General features: G+C 43.3%; 1 protein-coding gene across 1 annotated transcript in view; it reads right to left on the bottom strand.

Moving 5' to 3' along the window:
• LOC144683222 (uncharacterized) overlaps positions 1 to 17,878 on the bottom strand; it is a 75,576-nt gene that overhangs the window by 9,330 nt on the left and 48,368 nt on the right. Inside the window, exons 10-16 of the mRNA XM_078546178.1 lie at positions 16,316 to 16,366; positions 11,375 to 11,425; positions 7,291 to 7,356; positions 5,454 to 5,492; positions 4,342 to 4,407; positions 1,799 to 1,837; positions 686 to 751 (exon numbers count right to left, since the gene is read on the bottom strand). Coding sequence (XP_078402304.1) covers positions 686 to 751; positions 1,799 to 1,837; positions 4,342 to 4,407; positions 5,454 to 5,492; positions 7,291 to 7,356; positions 11,375 to 11,425; positions 16,316 to 16,366 — 378 coding nt within the window. The remainder of the gene's footprint in view (positions 1 to 685; positions 752 to 1,798; positions 1,838 to 4,341; positions 4,408 to 5,453; positions 5,493 to 7,290; positions 7,357 to 11,374; positions 11,426 to 16,315; positions 16,367 to 17,878) is intronic.

The raw sequence follows: 17,878 nt of genomic DNA, 5'->3' as shown, positions 1-17,878 counted from the left end.
TAGGGTTATGGGTAGAAGGCAGCAAATTGGAACTGGATAAGTTGCTCATTTAGAGAGCTGGTGCAGACATGATGCAGACCCTCCTTCTGTGCCATAACAATTGTGTGGAAAAATAAAGACTGGACTGAGAAGGCCCCGTAATTCCCTCTTTATCAGCTTATCAGATAATTGACCCCCAGGAATAAAACAAACAATCATCACAGAGCAGAAACATGGGACTGTGGAGTGGGGTGCATATTCCTCATTATCAACTCACATATTAAGCAGGAATTCGGGCCCTGGGAATATGATAACTTACTACTAATGAAAAGAAAACCCAGGTTTAACATTGGAAAGGTAACTCAATATGACCCCATAGGAAAGTTTGTCACCTGTTTCCCTCTGCCTGTTCCCCATTCACCAACCTTCCATACGATTTCCCATCCATTTACAATGCCATTCCAGTCTTGGTCACACCTACCTCCCTTTCCCAAAGTTTCAGCTCCCTATTGATCTTCCTTTCTCTCTCCCTCTTTTTCTCCCTTCTCACCTGCCCTCCCATTCTCTACCCCTCACTCATTCCCCTCTTCACTTGGGCCTATTACTCCCACTTGCCTTCTTGCTTTGCTTCACTGCTGCACAGTTGCAGCAGATCTGTAACTTAGGTTTAAGTAGCAAACTCAATGATATTGAGCTAGATGTTTACCTGGTTTTGATTCACGTGTTGGCTTCTCCTCAATTGGTATTTTTTTTCGAGTTATAATGCGCATTGCTGCATGGACACAACAAAAATATCTCAATTAACAAAGTCACCTGCTGTTATAATAACCCATTATCGAGTACAAATGTTGTGTGGGTTGCAACTTTCCATCTCAAATTTAATTTAAACCTCTCTTTATGTCAGGCTCTGCTAATGGGAAAATTCATATTGGAAGTGTCAACATCTGCCTGCAGTATCTGTTGTATCTACTGGTGCCACCATTCTTTGCATTTACAGGGATAGTGTTTGACATAACTTTACGTAACTGTGGGAGTGAGACTTGGCATTAGGCTTTGGTCTATATTTATGTGAGTGCTTTTTCCAATTCATTCTTTACGATTACTCCAATATTAGAGGAAAACAATGTGATTTTAATTTCCCAACACACACACTTCCAAAATACCACTCCTGATGTCCTAAAAGCAGTAGCTGAGATAGACGGAGATTCCATCTCACTCCAGCCCAGTAAATCTCATCCTCAATATAATTATCCCTAACCACTCTCATTCTTGAGTACCAACACAGGAATGATAGGCCATCACCCATCCTCACTTGTCCCACCCCCTGCTAATAGGATATTTGCCTCTAAGAATAAAACACTGAGCAGGAGTCTGGGGCTATGGATGTGGGCACCTATTCTAATCACCACATTTTTCCCATTAAAGAGGAAGCCTGGCGCTGGAAATATCAGAAACAGTTCCTCAATGAAAAGAAAATCCTAGTTTAATAGAGGGAAAGCTAACTCAAGGCACAACCCCCCTGCTCCTCCACCACCCCAGAGTTTCCGGCATGTTTTCCTGTCCCAGCACAGCCCATTTCCATTTACCCTTCCCTGTCCCTGGTCACAACTTCCATATCACTTCCCAACTTCCTTTTCCCTCTCTCCCCTATTCTCTCTTGCCCTCCCATTCCCTGCCCCTTTACCTATCCCCCTCTTCACTTGGGTCCAGTTACCCACTTTGTCTTTTCATTCTGCTTACCCTGAACTGTGGTCAGTCACAGCAGATCTGCAACTTGCGTTCAATTAGCAAACCCAATGATGTTGAGCTGAATGTTTACCTTTTGCTGTCTTCTCAGTCGTTTGTGTTTCAGAGGTTTCTGCATGAATATCACAAAAATGCCTCATTTAACAAAACATTTACTCTATTAGATATTACAAATGATGTAAGAGTTGCAACTTTCCATCTCAAATTCCATTAAAACACCTCTAAATTCTCAGTCAACATTTCTTTCTAAATTGTGCTCAGGAGAATTTTCTAATTTAACAACAACAACTTATAGTTATATAGCGCCATTAATGTAATGAAACCTCCCAAGGTTCTTAGTGTATTTCTGGACCAAAGTGAAAGGAGGCACTGTTGGATCTGTTTCTGGGGAATAAGGTAGATCAAGTGGATCAAGTGTCAAGGAGGGGAATATTTAGGAGACAGTGATCATAGTATCAAAACATTTAGAATAACTATGACAAATGACAGGAGCAATGCATTGCACAGTCACCACACCGGGAGCAACGCATGGGGCAGAGGCAAGAAATACCTGTCCCTGCATTATTTCTATCAAAGCACCAAGTTCCTCTTCCGCTCCATGCGATTTACAGTTCTCATTTTCCTGTCAGATTCCATTCTCTGAATGCCTGGTAAATGAAGAGCCCTTTGGCATATTATTTCCATATGTTTAAAGGAGCAGCTGTGGTTTGTAGTGGGGTTCCACAGGGGTCAGTGTTGGGAACCTTACTTTTCCTGATATATATTAATGACCTAAACCTTGATGTACAGGGCACAATTTCAAAGTTTGTGGATGAAACAAAACTTGGAAGCATTGTTAGCTGTGAGGAGGATAGTGTAGAAGTTCAGAGGGACATAGTTGGTGGAATAGGAAGACAGGTGGCAGATGAAGATCAATGCAGAGAAGTGTGAGATGATTCATTTTGATAGGAAGTACATGTAGAGACAATATAAAATAAAGGGTCCAACTGTAAAGGAGGAGCAGAGGTACCTGGGTGTATATGTACGTAAATCACTGAAGGTGGCAGGACAGGTCGAGAGAGCAGTTGATAAAGCATACATTATCCTGGGCTTTATTAATAGAGGCACAGAGTACATGTGCAAGGATGTTATATTGAATGTTTATATGTCACTAGTTCAGCCTCAGCTAGAGGATTGCAGCTAGTTCTGGATGCTGCACTTTAGGAAGGAAGTGAAGGCATTAGAGAGAGTGCAGAAAAGATTCATGACAATGGTTCCAAGGAAGAGAAACCTCAGTTATGAAGATAGATTGGAGAAGATAGGATTGTTTTTCTTAGAGATGGTTGAGGGGAGATTTGATGGAGACATTCAAAAGCATGAGGGGTCTGTACTGAGTAGATAGGAGGAAACTGTTCCCACTCATGAAAGAATGAAAAACGAGAGGGCACAGACTTGAAGTAATGAGTAAGAGAAGCAAAGAAATATAGAAACATAGAAAATAGGAGCAGGAGTAGGCCATTCATTATGATCATGGCTGATCATCCAACTCAATAGCTTGCTGCTGCTTTCTCCCCATATCCTTTGATCCCTTTTGCCCCACGAGCGATATCTAACTCCTTCTTGAAAACATACAATGTTTTGGCCTCAACTGCTTTCTGTGGTAGCGAATTCCACAGGCTCACCACTCTCTGGGTGAAGAGATTTCTCCTCATCTCAGTCCTAAATAGTCTACCCCATGTCCTCAGACTGTGACCCCTGGTTCTGGACTCCCCCACCACCGGGAACATCCTTCCTGCATCTACTCTGTCTAGTCCCATTGGTGATACGAGGAAAATATTTTTCACACAGTAAGTGACTAGGGTTGGAATGCACTACCTGAGACTGTGGTGAAGGCAGGTTCAATTGAAGCATTCAAAAGGGAATTAGACTGTTATTCAAAAAGGGAGAATCTTTAGGGTTATGGGTAGAAGGCAGCAAATTGGAACTGGATAAGTTGCTCATTTAGAGAGCTGGTACAAACATGATGCAGACCCTCCTTCTGTGCCATAACAATTGTGTGGAAAAATAAAGACTGGACTGAGAAGGCCCCGTAATTCCCTCTTTATCAGCTTATCAGATAATTGACCCCCAGGAATAAAACAAACAATCATCACAGAGCAGAAACATGGGACTGTGGAGTGGGGTGCATATTCCTCATTATCAACTCACATATTAAGCAGGAATTCGGGCCCTGGGAATATGATAACTTATTACTAATGAAAAGAAAACCCAGGTTTAACATTGGAAAGGTAACTCAATATGACCCCATAGGAAAGTTTGTCACCTGTTTCCCTCTGCCTGTTCCCCATTCACCAACCTTCCATACGATTTCCCATCCATTTACAATGCCATTCCAGTCTTGGTCACACCTACCTCCCTTTCCCAAAGTTTCAGCTCCCTATTGATCTTCCTTTCTCTCTCCCTCTTTTTCTCCCTTCTCACCTGCCCTCCCATTCTCTCCCCCTCACTCATTCCCCTCTTCACTTGGGCCTATTACTCCCACTTGCCTTCTTGCTTTGCTTCACTGCTGCACAGTTGCAGCAGATCTGTAACTTAGGTTTAAGTAGCAAACTCAATGATATTGAGCTAGATGTTTACCTGGTTTTGATTCACGTGTTGGCTTCTCCTCAATTGGTATTTTTTTTCGAGTTATAATGCGCATTGCTGCATGGACAACAAAAATTTCTCAATTAACAAAGTCACCTGCTGTTATAATAACCCATTATCGAGTACAAATGTTGTGTGGGTTGCAACTTTCCATCTCAAATTTAATTTAAACCTCTCTTTATGTCAGGCTCTGCTAATGGGAAAATTCATATTGGAAGTGTCAACATCTGCCTGCAGTATCTGTTGTATCTACTGGTGCCACCATTCTTTGCATTTACAGGGATAGTGTTTGACATAACTTTACGTAACTGTGGGAGTGAGACTTGGCATTAGGCTTTGGTCTATATTTACGTGAGTGCTTTTTCCAATTCATTCTTTACGATTACTCCAATATTGGAGGAAAACAATGTGATTTTAATTTCCCAACACACCAACTTCCAAAATACCACTCCTGATGTCCTAAAAGCAGTAGCTGGGATAGACGGAGATTCCATCTCACTCCAGCCCAGTAAATCTCATCCTCAATATAATTATCCCTAACCACTCTCATTCTTGAGTACCAACACAGGAATGATAGGCCATCACCCATCCTCACTTGTCCCACCCCCTGCTAATAGGATATTTGCCTCTAAGAATAAAACACTGAGCAGAAGTCTGGGGCTATGGACATAGGCACCTGTTCTAATCACCACCTTTTTCCCATTAAAGAGGAAGCTTGGCCCTGGAAATATCAGAAACAATTCCTCAATGAAAAGAAAATCCTAGTTTAATAGAGGGAAAGCTAACTCAAGGCACAACCCCCCTGCTCCTCCACCACCCCAGAGTTTCCGGCATGTTTTCCTGCCCCAGTACAGCCCATTTCCATTTACCCTTCCCTGTCCCCTGGTCACAACTTCCATATCACTTCCCAAATTCCTTTTCCCTCTCTCCCTTATTCTCTCTTGCCCTCCCATTCCCTGTCCCTTTACCTATCCCCCTCTTCTCTTGGGTCCAGTTACCCACTTTGTCTTTTCATTCTGCTTACCCTGAACTGTGGTCAGTCACAGCAGATCTGCAACTTGCGTTCAATTAGCAAACCCAATGATGTTGAGCTGAATGTTTACCTTTTGTTGTCTTCTCAGTCGTTTGTTTTTCAGAGGTTTCTGCATGAATATCACAAAAATGCCTCATTTAACAAAACATTTACTCTATTATGTTTTACAAATGCTGTAAGAGTTGCAACTTTCCATCTCAAATTCCATTAAAACACCTCTAAATTCTCAGTCAACACTTCTTTCTAAATTGTGCTCAGGAGAATTTTCTAATTCAACAACAACAACTTATATTTATATAGCGCTATTAATGTAATGAAACCTCCCAAGGTTCTTAATGTACTTCTGGACCAAAGTGAAACGAGGCACTGTTGGATCTGTTTCTGGGAAATAAGGTAGATCAAGCGGATCAAGTGTCAAGGAGGGGAATTTTTAGGAGACAGTGATCATAGTATCAAAACATTTAGATTAACTATGACAAAGGACAGGAGCAATCTGGAATAAAAATAATTCCAATTTCAGTGGGGTGAGAACAGATCTAGCCCAGGTAAATTGTAAACAAGGATTCATGGACAAAACTGTAACACAATAAGTGTCTGCCTTTCAAGAGGAGACCATTCAGATCCAGTTGAGGTACATTCCTATGAGGGGGAAATATGGGAGAAACAATGCCAGAGCTCCCTGGATGATGAAAGAGATAGAGAGTAAGATGAAGCATATGACAAGTATCAGGCTGATAATTAGAGGGAAGAAAAAAAAGGAGCAAAGAGAGAGCATGAGAAGCGAGTGGCGGCTAACATAAAAGGGAATCTGAAAGTCTTCTATCGGCATATGAATAATACAAGAGTAGTAAAAGGAGATGTAGGACAATTAGGGATCACAAGAGGGAATTACACACAGAGGCAGAGAGCAAGGTGAGGTACTAAAAGAGTACTTTCATCTGAGTTCACCAAGGAAGAAGATGCTGCCAAAGTTATAGTGGAAAAGGAGATAGTTGAGAGACTGGATGGCTTAAAATTGATAAAGTGGAAGTATCAGGAAGGTTGGCTGTTCTTAAAGTTGATAATTCACCAGGATTAGAAGAGATTCATCCAAGGATGCTGAGGGAAGTAAGGATGGAAATCGCAGGAGCCCTGGCCATAATCTTCCATTCTTCCTTAGATATAGGCGTGGTGCCAGAGAACTGGAAAATTGCAAATGTTACACCCTTGTTCAAAACAGGATGTTAGGAAAGGAAAACAACTACAGAATGGATTTGTTGAAGACAAATTATGTTTGACTAACTTGGTTGAGTTTTTTTCTGAGACAACAAAGATGGTTGATGAGAATAATGCAGTTGATGTGGTGTATATAGACTTTCAAAAAGCATTTTGAATAAGTACCACATAACAGGCTTGTCAGCAATATTAAGACTCATGGAATAAAAGGGACAGTGGCAGCAGGGATATGAAGTTGGCTCAGTGACAAGAAACAATGAGCAGTGGTAGACAGCTGTTTCTAAGACTTGAGGACCGTACAAAGTCGGTTTTCCCAGAGGTCAGAATTAGGATCATGCCTTTCTTGATTTATGTTATTGACTTTGACTTGGGTACATGACTAAGCCCCACCTAAGAAAGACTGTCACGTCATTCCTTCTGCTCATTCTCTTTCACCAACCTTCTATGCTCTGCCTCGTCCATCTACACTGCTCCCCCCACACCCTTAGTCACACCAACTCCACTTTCCCCAGTTCCAGCTCCCAATTGATCTTCCTTTTCTCTCTCTTCCTCTCCTCTGCCCTTCCCATTCCCTATCCCGTCTTCACATGGGTCTATTACTCCCATTCTCACTCTCCTTCACCTGAATTGTGCTCAGTTGCAGAAATGCATGCTTAATTAGCAAACTCAATGATGTTAAGCTATGTGTTTACCTGGTTTTGATTCACGTGTTGGCTTCTCTTTAATTCGTTTTTTTTTAGGGGTTACAAAGTGTGTTGCTGCATGGACATAACAAAAATGCCTCAGTTAACAAAGTCATCTGCTGTTAGAACAATCCATTATAAATTACAAATGTTGAGGAGGTGGGAATTTTCCATCTCAAACTGAATTGATACTCCCCAAAGTCAGATTCTGCCAATGAGAAAATTCATTTTAAAATGGTCAACATTACCTGCAATACCTATTGTATCTGTGTGGCACGGTTCTTGGTAATTACAGAGTTAAATGTCTGATATGAGTCACAGAGTCATTAGAGCAAAGAAGGTGGCCATTTGGCCCCTCGATTTCATGCCAGCTCTCTGTAGAGCAATCCAACCCTGTAGCCCCGTAACTTTATTTTGCTCAAATGCCCATCCTATTTTCTTTTGAAATCATTAATCGTCTCTGCTTCTACCATCCTCTTAGGCAACCAATTCATGGCCTTGACCACTTGCTGCATAAAAAAGTTCTTCCTCACATGCCACTCTTGCTCCAAACATTAAATCTGGGTCACCTAGTTCTTGTTCGTTTATTCATTCGTGTGTGCTCTGCCTGTAGGCAGGGTCTTGGCTCATTGTCTGCTGATGCTTCATCCTGAGCTGTTTTCTTGGCAGTTTTTATCAGTGGTGGCTTGATGTTGCTTTCCACTCTCAGGGACAGGGTGAGAAGACAGATCCCAAGTCCACCCCAGCTAGAATGGGAATCAAACTCATGCTTTTGGCGTTATTCTGAACCACACACTAGCCATCAAGCCATGTGAGCTAACCTCCCTGCTCCGGTCCTAGTGCTTGTAACATCAGTTAATGGGAACAGATTTTCTTTGTCTACCTTACCTAAGCCCGTCATCATTTTGTGCACCTCTATCAAATCCCACCTCAACCTCCTTGGCTAAAAAGTGACTAATCCCAGCTTCTCCAACCTAACCTTTTAGTTAAAATCCCTCATTTACCAGGACCATTCTGGTAAATCTCTGCACCCTCTCAAGAAAGCTCAAATTGTCCTCAAATGTGATGGCCAGAAATGGATGCAATACTCCAGCTGTGGTCTAACCAGAGCTTTCTATAAGACAATAAGACCATAAGACATAGGAGCAGAAATTAGGTCATTCAGCCCGAGTCTGCTCCGCCATTCAATCATGGCTGATAAGTTTCTCAACCCCATTCTCCCGCCTTCTCCCCGTAACCTTTGATCCCCTTACCAATCAAGAACCTATCTATCTCGGTCTTAAATACACTCAATGACCTGGCCTCCACAGCCTTCTGTGGCAATGAATTAATTAATTAATCTACTGGTTCACAGAATCACAGTGCAGAAGAGGCCCTTTGGCCCATCGAGTCTGCACCAATAGGTGAGAAACACCTGACCTACCTACCTACCTAATCCCATTTACCAGCACTTGGCCCATAGCCTTGAATGTTATGACGTGCCAAGTGCTCATCCAGGTACTTTTTAAAGGATGTGAGGCAACCCGCCTCCATCACCCTCCCAGGCAGTGCATTCCAGACCATCACCACCCTCTGGGTATAAAAGTTTTTCCTCACATCCCCCCTAAACTTCCTGCCCCTCACCTTGAACTTATGCCCTCTTGTGACTGACTCTTCAACTAAGGGGAACAGCTGCACCCTATCCACCCTGTCCATGCCCCTCATAATCTTGTAAATCTCGATCAGGTCACCCCTCAGTCTTCTCTGCTCCAACGAAAACAACCCAAGTCTATCCAACCTCTCTTCATAACTTAAATGTTTCATCCCAGGCAACATCCTGGTGAATCTCCTCTGCATCCACTCCAGTGCAATCACATCCTTCCTATAATGTGGCGACCAGAACTGCACACAGTACTCCAGCTGTGGCTTCACCAAGGTTCTTTCCAACTCCAACATGACCTCCCTACTTTTGTAATCTATGCCTCAATTGATAAAGGCAAGTGTCCCATATGCTTTTTTCACCACCCCACTAACATGCCCCACCGCCTTCAGAGATCTATGGACACAGACGCCAAGGTCCCTTTGTTCCTCAGAACTTCCTAGGGCCATGCCGCTCATTGAATACTTCCTCAAATTACTCCTTCCAAAGTGTATCACCTCACACTTTTCAGGGTTAAATTCCATCTGCCACTTATCTGCCCATTATGCGAGTCTACCTATTTTCTGTTGCAGTCGACTAGAATTATCCTCACCATCAGCCACACTTCCAAATTTGGAATATTTAGCAAATTTTGAACTTTTACTCTGTATTCTAATATCCAAGTCATTTATAAATAACAAAAAAGTAATGGTCCTAGCACTGACCCATGGGGAACACGACCATCTACCAGTCTGAAAAACAACCATTTATCATGACTCACTATTTTCTGTCCTTAAGCTTATCCAAGTTGACACTGACCCTCCTATTTCACAGGCCTCAATTTTGTTAACCAGCCTTTTATGTGGCCAAAGGCTTTCTTAAAATCCAAACAGACAACATCCATTACTTTCCCTTCATCAAACTTCTCTGTTACTTCAAAAAATTCAATTAAATTAGTGAAACATAATCTTGCTTTTACAAATCCATGCTGACTCTCCTTAAGTAACTCAAACCTCTCCAAGTATCTGTTGATTGTTTTCCCCAAATTATTTTTTTCTAAAACCTAGCTCTAACCTGCACCATGCCTCAAGCCACACATTGATCCTCCTTATCTACCTGTATTTACTGTCACTAGTGCGTGACACTGGGAGTAATCCAGAAATTACCACCTTCAAGGTCCTACTTTTTAAATTCCTCCCTAGCTCCTGAAAACCTGATTGTGGCATCTCAATATCTGCCACCTCTCTGTCATTGGCACTGACGTGTACCACAAGTTCTGGATCACTCCATGCCCCCTGCAGAATATTTTACACCCTCTCCGAGAGATCCTTTATCTGGGCACCAGGGCAAAATGCACCATGCAGCATTCATGAAGACAATTACAGAAACGTCTATCTGTATCCCTGACTATATAATCTCCTATAATGACTACATTTCTGATCTTTGTTGGTGCTTTGGGCTGGACTGCACTCCTTCAGATGTTGTCAGTCCCAGCAGTCTCCAAAGCTGGATACCGGTTCGAGAGAGGCACACACCCTGAAGACTCCTGTACTTCCTACTCTTCCAGATGGCCACCCACCTACCACCCTGAACTCTCTCTGCTGTGGAGTGACCTACTCCTGGAGCATATGATGCAGGAAACTCTCATCCTCCCATAGTGATGCAGCGTAGTGACACCAGCTTCCCCTCAAACTGGGAAATGCTGAGCTGAAACAGCTGGACACACTTCCTGCACACGTGATCCCCGAGACATGGGAGTGTCCTGAAGTTCCTGCAGGGCCCAGGAATTGTAAACAACGGGTCTCAGGTGTAATGGTATTTTGCTGTGGCAATGACACTTGGCATTAAGCTCCAGTGTAAATTTGATATAATAATGTGTTTTATCAATCCATTCTTTCATGCCAACATTTTAACTTTGTGCAACAGAACCTTAGACATCAACTTCCCAAAATACCATTTCTGATATTCTGAAAGTTGTAATTCCTGCACAGACAGAAATTCCATCTCACGCCAGCACAATGAAGCTCATCAATAAAATTCCATCATATCTCCCTAACACACACCACCCTAAGCACAAAATCAAGACTGACAGGCAACCCACGCACTCCTTCTCCCTTCCCTTGCTATGAAGGTATTTGACCCCAAGGAATAAAAGAACTGGCAGAAACTCAGTGCAATGGAGCAGGGTACATATTCCGATTACCACTTCCTCCTGTTGAGCAGGAATTCCCACCACAGCCCACTTAACCTTGCTCCCCTAGTCACAACTTAAATACTCCTTTCTCAAATTCCCTCTCCTTGTCCATCTTCCTTCTCCTGCTTTCCCATTCCCAGCCTCATTACTCTTCCCCACTTCTCTTGGACCAATTACTCCCTTTCTCTTCTCAATCTGCTATCCTGAATCATGCTCAGTCACAGCGGATCTGCAATGTGTGCTTAATTAGCAAACCCAATGATGTTCAGCTGAATGTTTACCTTTTGTTATATTTGTTGGCTTCTCCACTGCCGACTGTGTTGCATGAGGTTCTGCATGGACATTACAAAAATACCTTGATTAATAAAATAATCTACTGTTGTAATTATCTATTATAAATATGACAGTTGCAACTTTCCATCACAAATTGCATCAAAATTCCTCTAAGTTCTCAAAACTCATTCCTCTTGCTGAATTGTGTTCAGGAGCATTTTCCAGATCAACAACAACAACTTATATTTATAAGTACATTTCTGGCCCAATGAGGAACCATAGAACACTACAGCACAGAAAACAGGCCATTCGGCCCTTCTAGTCTGTGCCGAAATATTATTCCGCTAGTCCCATTGACCTGCACCTAGTCCATAACCCTCCAGACCTCTCCCATCCATGTATCTATCTAATTTATTCTTAAAACTTAAGAGTGAGCCCACATTTACCACGTCAGATGGTAGATTGTTCCACACTCTCACCACTCTCTGAGTGAAGAAGTTCCCCCCAATGTTCCCCCTAAACCTTTCCCCTTTCACCCTAAAGCCATGTCCTCTCGTGTTTATTTCTCCTAATCTAAGTGGAAAGAGCCTACTCGCATTTACTCTGTCTATACCCCTCACAATTTTGTAAACTTCTATCAAATCTACCCTCATTCTTCTACGCTCCAAGGAATAAAGTCCTAACCTGTTTAATCTTTCACTATAACTCAACTCCTTAAGACCCGGCAACATCCTAGTAAATCTTCTCTGCACTCTCTCAATCTTACTGATATCCTTCCTGTAGTTAGGCGACCAGATCTGCACACAATACTCCAAAGTTGGCCTCACCAATGTCTTATACAACCTCACCATAACATTCCAACGCCTATACTCAATACTTTGATTTATGAAGGCCAGTATGCCAAAAGCTTTCTTTACAACCTTGTCTACCTGTGACGCCACTTTCAGGGAATTATGTATTTGAACTCCCAGATCCCTTTGTTCCTCCGCACTCCTCAGTGCCCTACCATTTACTGTGTATGTCCTACCTTGGTTTGACCTTCCAAAATGTAACACCTCACACTTTTCCGCATTAAATTCCATCTGCCATTTTCTGGCCCACTTTTCCAGTTGGTCCAGATCTCCCTGCAGGCTTTGAAAGCCTTCCTCGCTGTCCACAACGCCTCCAATCTTAGTGTCATCAGCAAACCTGCTGATCCAATTCACCACATTATCATCCAAATCATTGATATAGACAACAAACAACAATGGTCCCAGTACAGATCCCTGAGGCACACCACTAGTCACAGACCTCCAGGCTGAGAAGCAATCATCCACTACCACTCTCTGTCTTCTCCCACACAGCCAATTTCGAATCCAGTTTACAACCTCTCCATGGATACCAAGTGTCTGAACCTTCTAAGGAGGCATTGTTGGATTTGGTTCGGCAGAATAAGGTGAGTCATGTGGATCAAGGAAAACATTTAGAGGATAGTGAAAATAGCATCATTAGGTTTACATGAGTTATGTGAAAAGACGCGGAGCAATCAGAGTAAAAAATAATTCATAGGGGCAGACCAGTGTCATTGACAGTGCTGTCAAGCAGCATTTATACAGCAATAATCTGCCCAGTTTGAGTTTTGCTAGAGCCAAACATGGACAAAAGAGCTGAGTTCAAGAGGTGAGGTGAGAGTGACTGCCCTTAATAACAAGGCAGCATTTGACCAAGTGAGGCATCAAAGAGCCCCAGCAAAACTGGTTTCAAACAGGAACAGGAGGAAAACTGTCCACTGGTTGGCATCATAACTAGCACAAAGGAAGGTGGTTTTGGTTGTCAGAGGCCCATCATTTTAACCCCAGGGTACCATTGTAGGAGTTCCTCAGGTTAGCATCCTAGGCCCAACCATCTTCAGCTGCTTCACAAACGATCTTCCCTTGAAAGTATGATCAGAAGTGGGGACGTTCATTGACGATTGCAGTGTTCAGCACCATTTGCAACTCCTCAGATACAGAAGCAGCCCATGTCCATTTGCAACAACAGGATCAAACCATCTCCCCTTCACGTTCAACAACGTTACCACCACTGAATGACCCACCATTAACATTCTGGAGGTTACTACTGACCAGAAACTGAACTGGACTGGCCATATGAACTGGACTGTGGCTACAAGAGCAGGACAGAGGCTAGGAATCCTTCAGAGAGTAACTCACTTCCAACTCCCCAAAGCCTGTCCACCAAGTCAGAAGTGTAATGGAATATTCTCCACTTACCTGGATGACTGCAATTCCAACAACAGTCAGGAAACTCGACAACATACACGACAAAGCAACCCACTTGATCAGCCATCCACTATCTTAAATATTCACTCTCTCCACCACCGGTGCACAGTGGTAGCAGTGTGTATCATATACAAAAGGTCCTGCAGCAACTGGCCAAGTCTTCTGTGACAGCACCTTCCAAACCCACAACCTCTACCACCTAGAATGGCAAAGGCAACAGATGCATGGGAACACCACTACCTGTGAGTTCCCCTCGAAGCTACATCCTGATTTGGAACTATATTGCTGTTCCTTCACTGTCACTGGGTCAAAATCCTGGAACTCCCTCCTCCCTAACAGCACTCTGGGTGTACCTACACCACATGGACTGCAGCAATTCAAGAAGGCGGCTCACCACCACCTTCTCAGGGGCAAATAAGGATGGTCAACAAATGCTGGCCTTGCCAGCAAAACCTACATCCCATGAAAGAACTAAATTCTTCTAGTCATACCTCCCACTTCTTTCTCCAAGTTTTGGTTCCCTATTGATCTTCATTTTCCCACTCCCTCTTTGTCTCTCTCTTCTCTCCTGCCCTCCCATTCCCTGCACGCTCACCCATTCCCCTCTTCACTTGGGTTCATTACTCATATCTGCTTTCTCACTCTGTTCTACCTGAAACATGCTCAGTCGCAGCAGATCTGTAACTGATGTCCAATTAGCGAACCCAACAATGTTGAGCTACATGTCTACCTGGGGTTGACTTACGTGTTGGCTTCTGCTTGATTCGTTTTTTTTTAGGGGTTACAAAATGTATTGCTGTATGGATATAAAAAATAATCTCTGTTACCAAATTCTGTTTATGTCATAATAATCCATTGTAAATTACAAATATTGAGTGGGTGGGAACTTTCTACCTCAAATGGAATTAATACTCCCCTAAGCCAGGCACAGTCAATGGGAAAATGTATTTTAAGAGTCAACATTTACCTCCAGTACCTGCTGTATCCACTGTTTCTCTTGGCATCAACAGCATTAAGTGCCTCATACATAACATTTGGTGTTAAGACCATCAACGGTATTGGGCTGTGAGGCTTTGCATTAAGCTCCAGCGTAAATTTTATATAGCAATGAGCTTTTTCAATCCATTATTTCAAGTTGGAATAGAATAATGTCATTTTAACTTCCTGAAACAGGATCTTGAAGCAGAATCTTGTCGTGGCGTCAGGAGCCTCGCCTGTCAGCTGGAGAGCCGGCGAGAGAGCCCCCGATACCTCTTTTCAGGAAGGCCTGCTGAATCAGAAGTCAATCAGGCAGCGGCGAGATCACCAGTGGGCCTTCCCCTGGAACCAAGAACCGAGAGGCAGAAGTGTCACCGAGCAAGAGTTGTGGGCCAATCAGAGGCAGGGAGCTCTTGTACTCAGCAGTGCCACTGAGAAGGCCGTGACTGCTGCTGGCACCAGAGTCCCAGGATCATGGAGTGACCCAGGCCACAGATAAGTAATGTGGTGGTGGGTGGGAGGGGCTTTTGTGGGGTGGGGATCAGGGAGAGAGGGGTGCAGGGGAGTTGGAAGCAAGGGTAGGGGGTTGGTTCTCAATGCCCCCAATCCCCCTTCTTCCCAATGTTCAGACTCTTGATCAGGCACTGAGTGCCTTTGATTGAGGGACCCCTACTCCCCCGAGGTGACAAAGGGCTTGCACAGTTCAACCTGCTGTGCACACTGCATGGCGACAGGCCCACCTGCTTGCAGATGGGTTAACCCCAGCGGCAGTGGGTTGAGGCCCTTAAGTGGTCATTAATTGGCCACTTAAAGGCTTCAATTGGTGGTCGGGCAGGAAGGTCGATCATGGGCCTTCCTGCCCAGAACTTAATTCTGGTGGAGGCGTGAAGGCAGCGGCATTCGGGAGTGCCACCAACCCATCTCATTACATGTCCTACCCACCTCCAAGCTGGCCACCAGCCAGAGCAGAAGATTCCATCCTTAGGCATCAACTTCGCAAAAATACCATTCCTGATATCCTAAAAGTAGTACTTCCCACACCGACAGAAATTCCATCTCACACCAGTCAAGTAAATCTCATCAAAAAATAATCCCATTTTATCTTCCACTACTCTCCATCCCCCCAGATCAGGAGTGACAGGCCAGCCCACACTGCACACTCCCACCACCACCAACCCCCACCCCACACACCCACAACATTCCCCCTCCCCCACTTGCTAATAAGATATTTGATCCCTAGGAATAAAAAAGCAAGCAGAAATTCAGGTCTATGAAGCAGGGCACATTGGTCCAAACACCTCCTCCTCCCATTCAGCAGGAAGTCGGATACTGCAAATTCAGGAAACAATTCCTCACTGAGGAAAAAGTGCTGGCTTGATAGAAGGAAACCTTCTACCCCGCAAAAGATTTAGCTAAGGGTTCCTTGTCCCACTCCACGCCCTTCCCATTCTCCCTTCAACAACCTTCCCTGTTCTCCAAGTCACAACTTCCATACCCCTTCCTCGTTTCCTCTCCCTCTCTATCTTACTTTTCCCTCTCCCCTTTCCACCCTCTTCTCTCCCATTCCTTGCCCCATTATCCTTCCCCCCTTTCACTTAGACCAATTACTCCCTTTCTCTTCTCACTCTGCTTCCCCTGAATCGTGCTTAGTCACAGCAGATCTACAGCATACATTTAATTCAGAAGATCAATGATGTTGAACTGAATGTTTACCTTTTGATGTGGTTGTTGGATTCTCCGTTGTCGATTCAGTTTTAGTGGGTGCTGTTTGAACATTACAAAAATATTTTAGTTAACAAAATCATCTACTGTTGTGATAATCTATTACAAATTAGAAATATTCTGAAAGTTGCAACTCTCAACCTCAAATCTCAAATTACATTGAAACTGCTCCATGTTCTCTAAATTCACTCTTTTTGCTGAAGTGAGTCCAGGAGAATTATCTAGTTCATCATGTTCCCACCCAATAAGGGAGAAGGCACTGATGTATCTGATTCTGAGGAATGAAGTGGGTCAAGTAAAGTGCTGGTGAGGAGTATTTACAAGACAGTGACCATAGCATCATAAGGTTTAGATTAGCCATGGAAAAAGACAAGGAGCAATCCAGAGTAAAAACAGTTCACTGGGGAAGGGCCAATTTCAGTCGGGTGAGAACAGGTCTGGGCCAGATAGACTGGAATCAAAGGTTGTAACACGATAATGGGCTGCTGTTAAAGAAGAGATAGTTTGGGTGCAGTTGAGATACATTCCCACGAGCGAGAAAGATAGGACAAACAACAGCATTGTTCCCTGGATGATGAAAGAGATAGGGAGTAAGATGAAGCAGAAAAATGGTGACAGATGACAGCTTGATATTACAAATGAGAACCAGGTTAAGTTCAGAGGGGAAGTGAGAAAAGAAATGAAAAATAAAGGAAGAGCATGAGAAGCTACTGGCAGCTAACACAAAAGGGAATCCTAAAGTCTTCTATTGGCATATGAATAGTAAAAAGGTAGTTAAAAGGATTAGGAGCCAAAGAGGGATTTATCCAAGGAGGCAGAGAACATGGCTGAGGTACTAAATAAGTACTTTGCAAATGTCTTTACCAAGGAAGAAGATGCTGCCAGCTCATGAGGAAAGAGGATGTAGTTGAGACACTTAATGGGCTAAGAAATTGACAAACAGGTGTTATTAGATAGGCTGGCTGTACTTAAAGTTGATTATTCATCCAGATAGGTTGCTCTGAGGATACTGAGGGAAATAAGGGTGGAAATTGCAGAGGCACTGGCCACAATCTTCCAATCATCTTTTGATGCAGGGGTGGTGCCAGAGGACTAGAAAATTTCAAATGTTTCCAAACAAGGTGTAAGGATAAACCCAGCAACAACAGTCAATTTAATCTGAGCGATGGGAAAACCTTTAGGAATAATAATCCATGGCAAAATTAACATTTACTTGGACAAGTGCAGATTAAACAAAGCCAACATGAGTTTATTAAAGGCAAATTTTAACTAACTTGATTGAGCATTTTGATGAGCTAACAGAGAAAGTTGATGAGGATAATGCTGTTGATGTCATGTATTTGGACATCCAAAAGGCGCTTGAGAAAGTGCCACATAACAGGCTTGTGAGCAAAGGTGAAGCCCATGGATTGAAAGGCAAAGTAGCAGCATGGATATAAAGTTGGCTGAATTACAGGAAACAGAGAGTAGTAGTGAATGGTTGTTTCTCAGACTGGAGAAGAGTATATAATGGGTTTCCCCAGGGGTCAGTATTAAGATCAGACTTTTCTGGAT

This window comes from Cetorhinus maximus, chromosome 8, assembly GCF_964194155.1.
Source record: "Cetorhinus maximus chromosome 8, sCetMax3.hap1.1, whole genome shotgun sequence".
Taxonomy (NCBI): Eukaryota; Metazoa; Chordata; class Chondrichthyes; order Lamniformes; family Cetorhinidae; genus Cetorhinus; species Cetorhinus maximus.
Note: the sequence above shows the minus strand (reverse complement) of the source record. Positions and strands in the feature narration are given on the sequence as shown.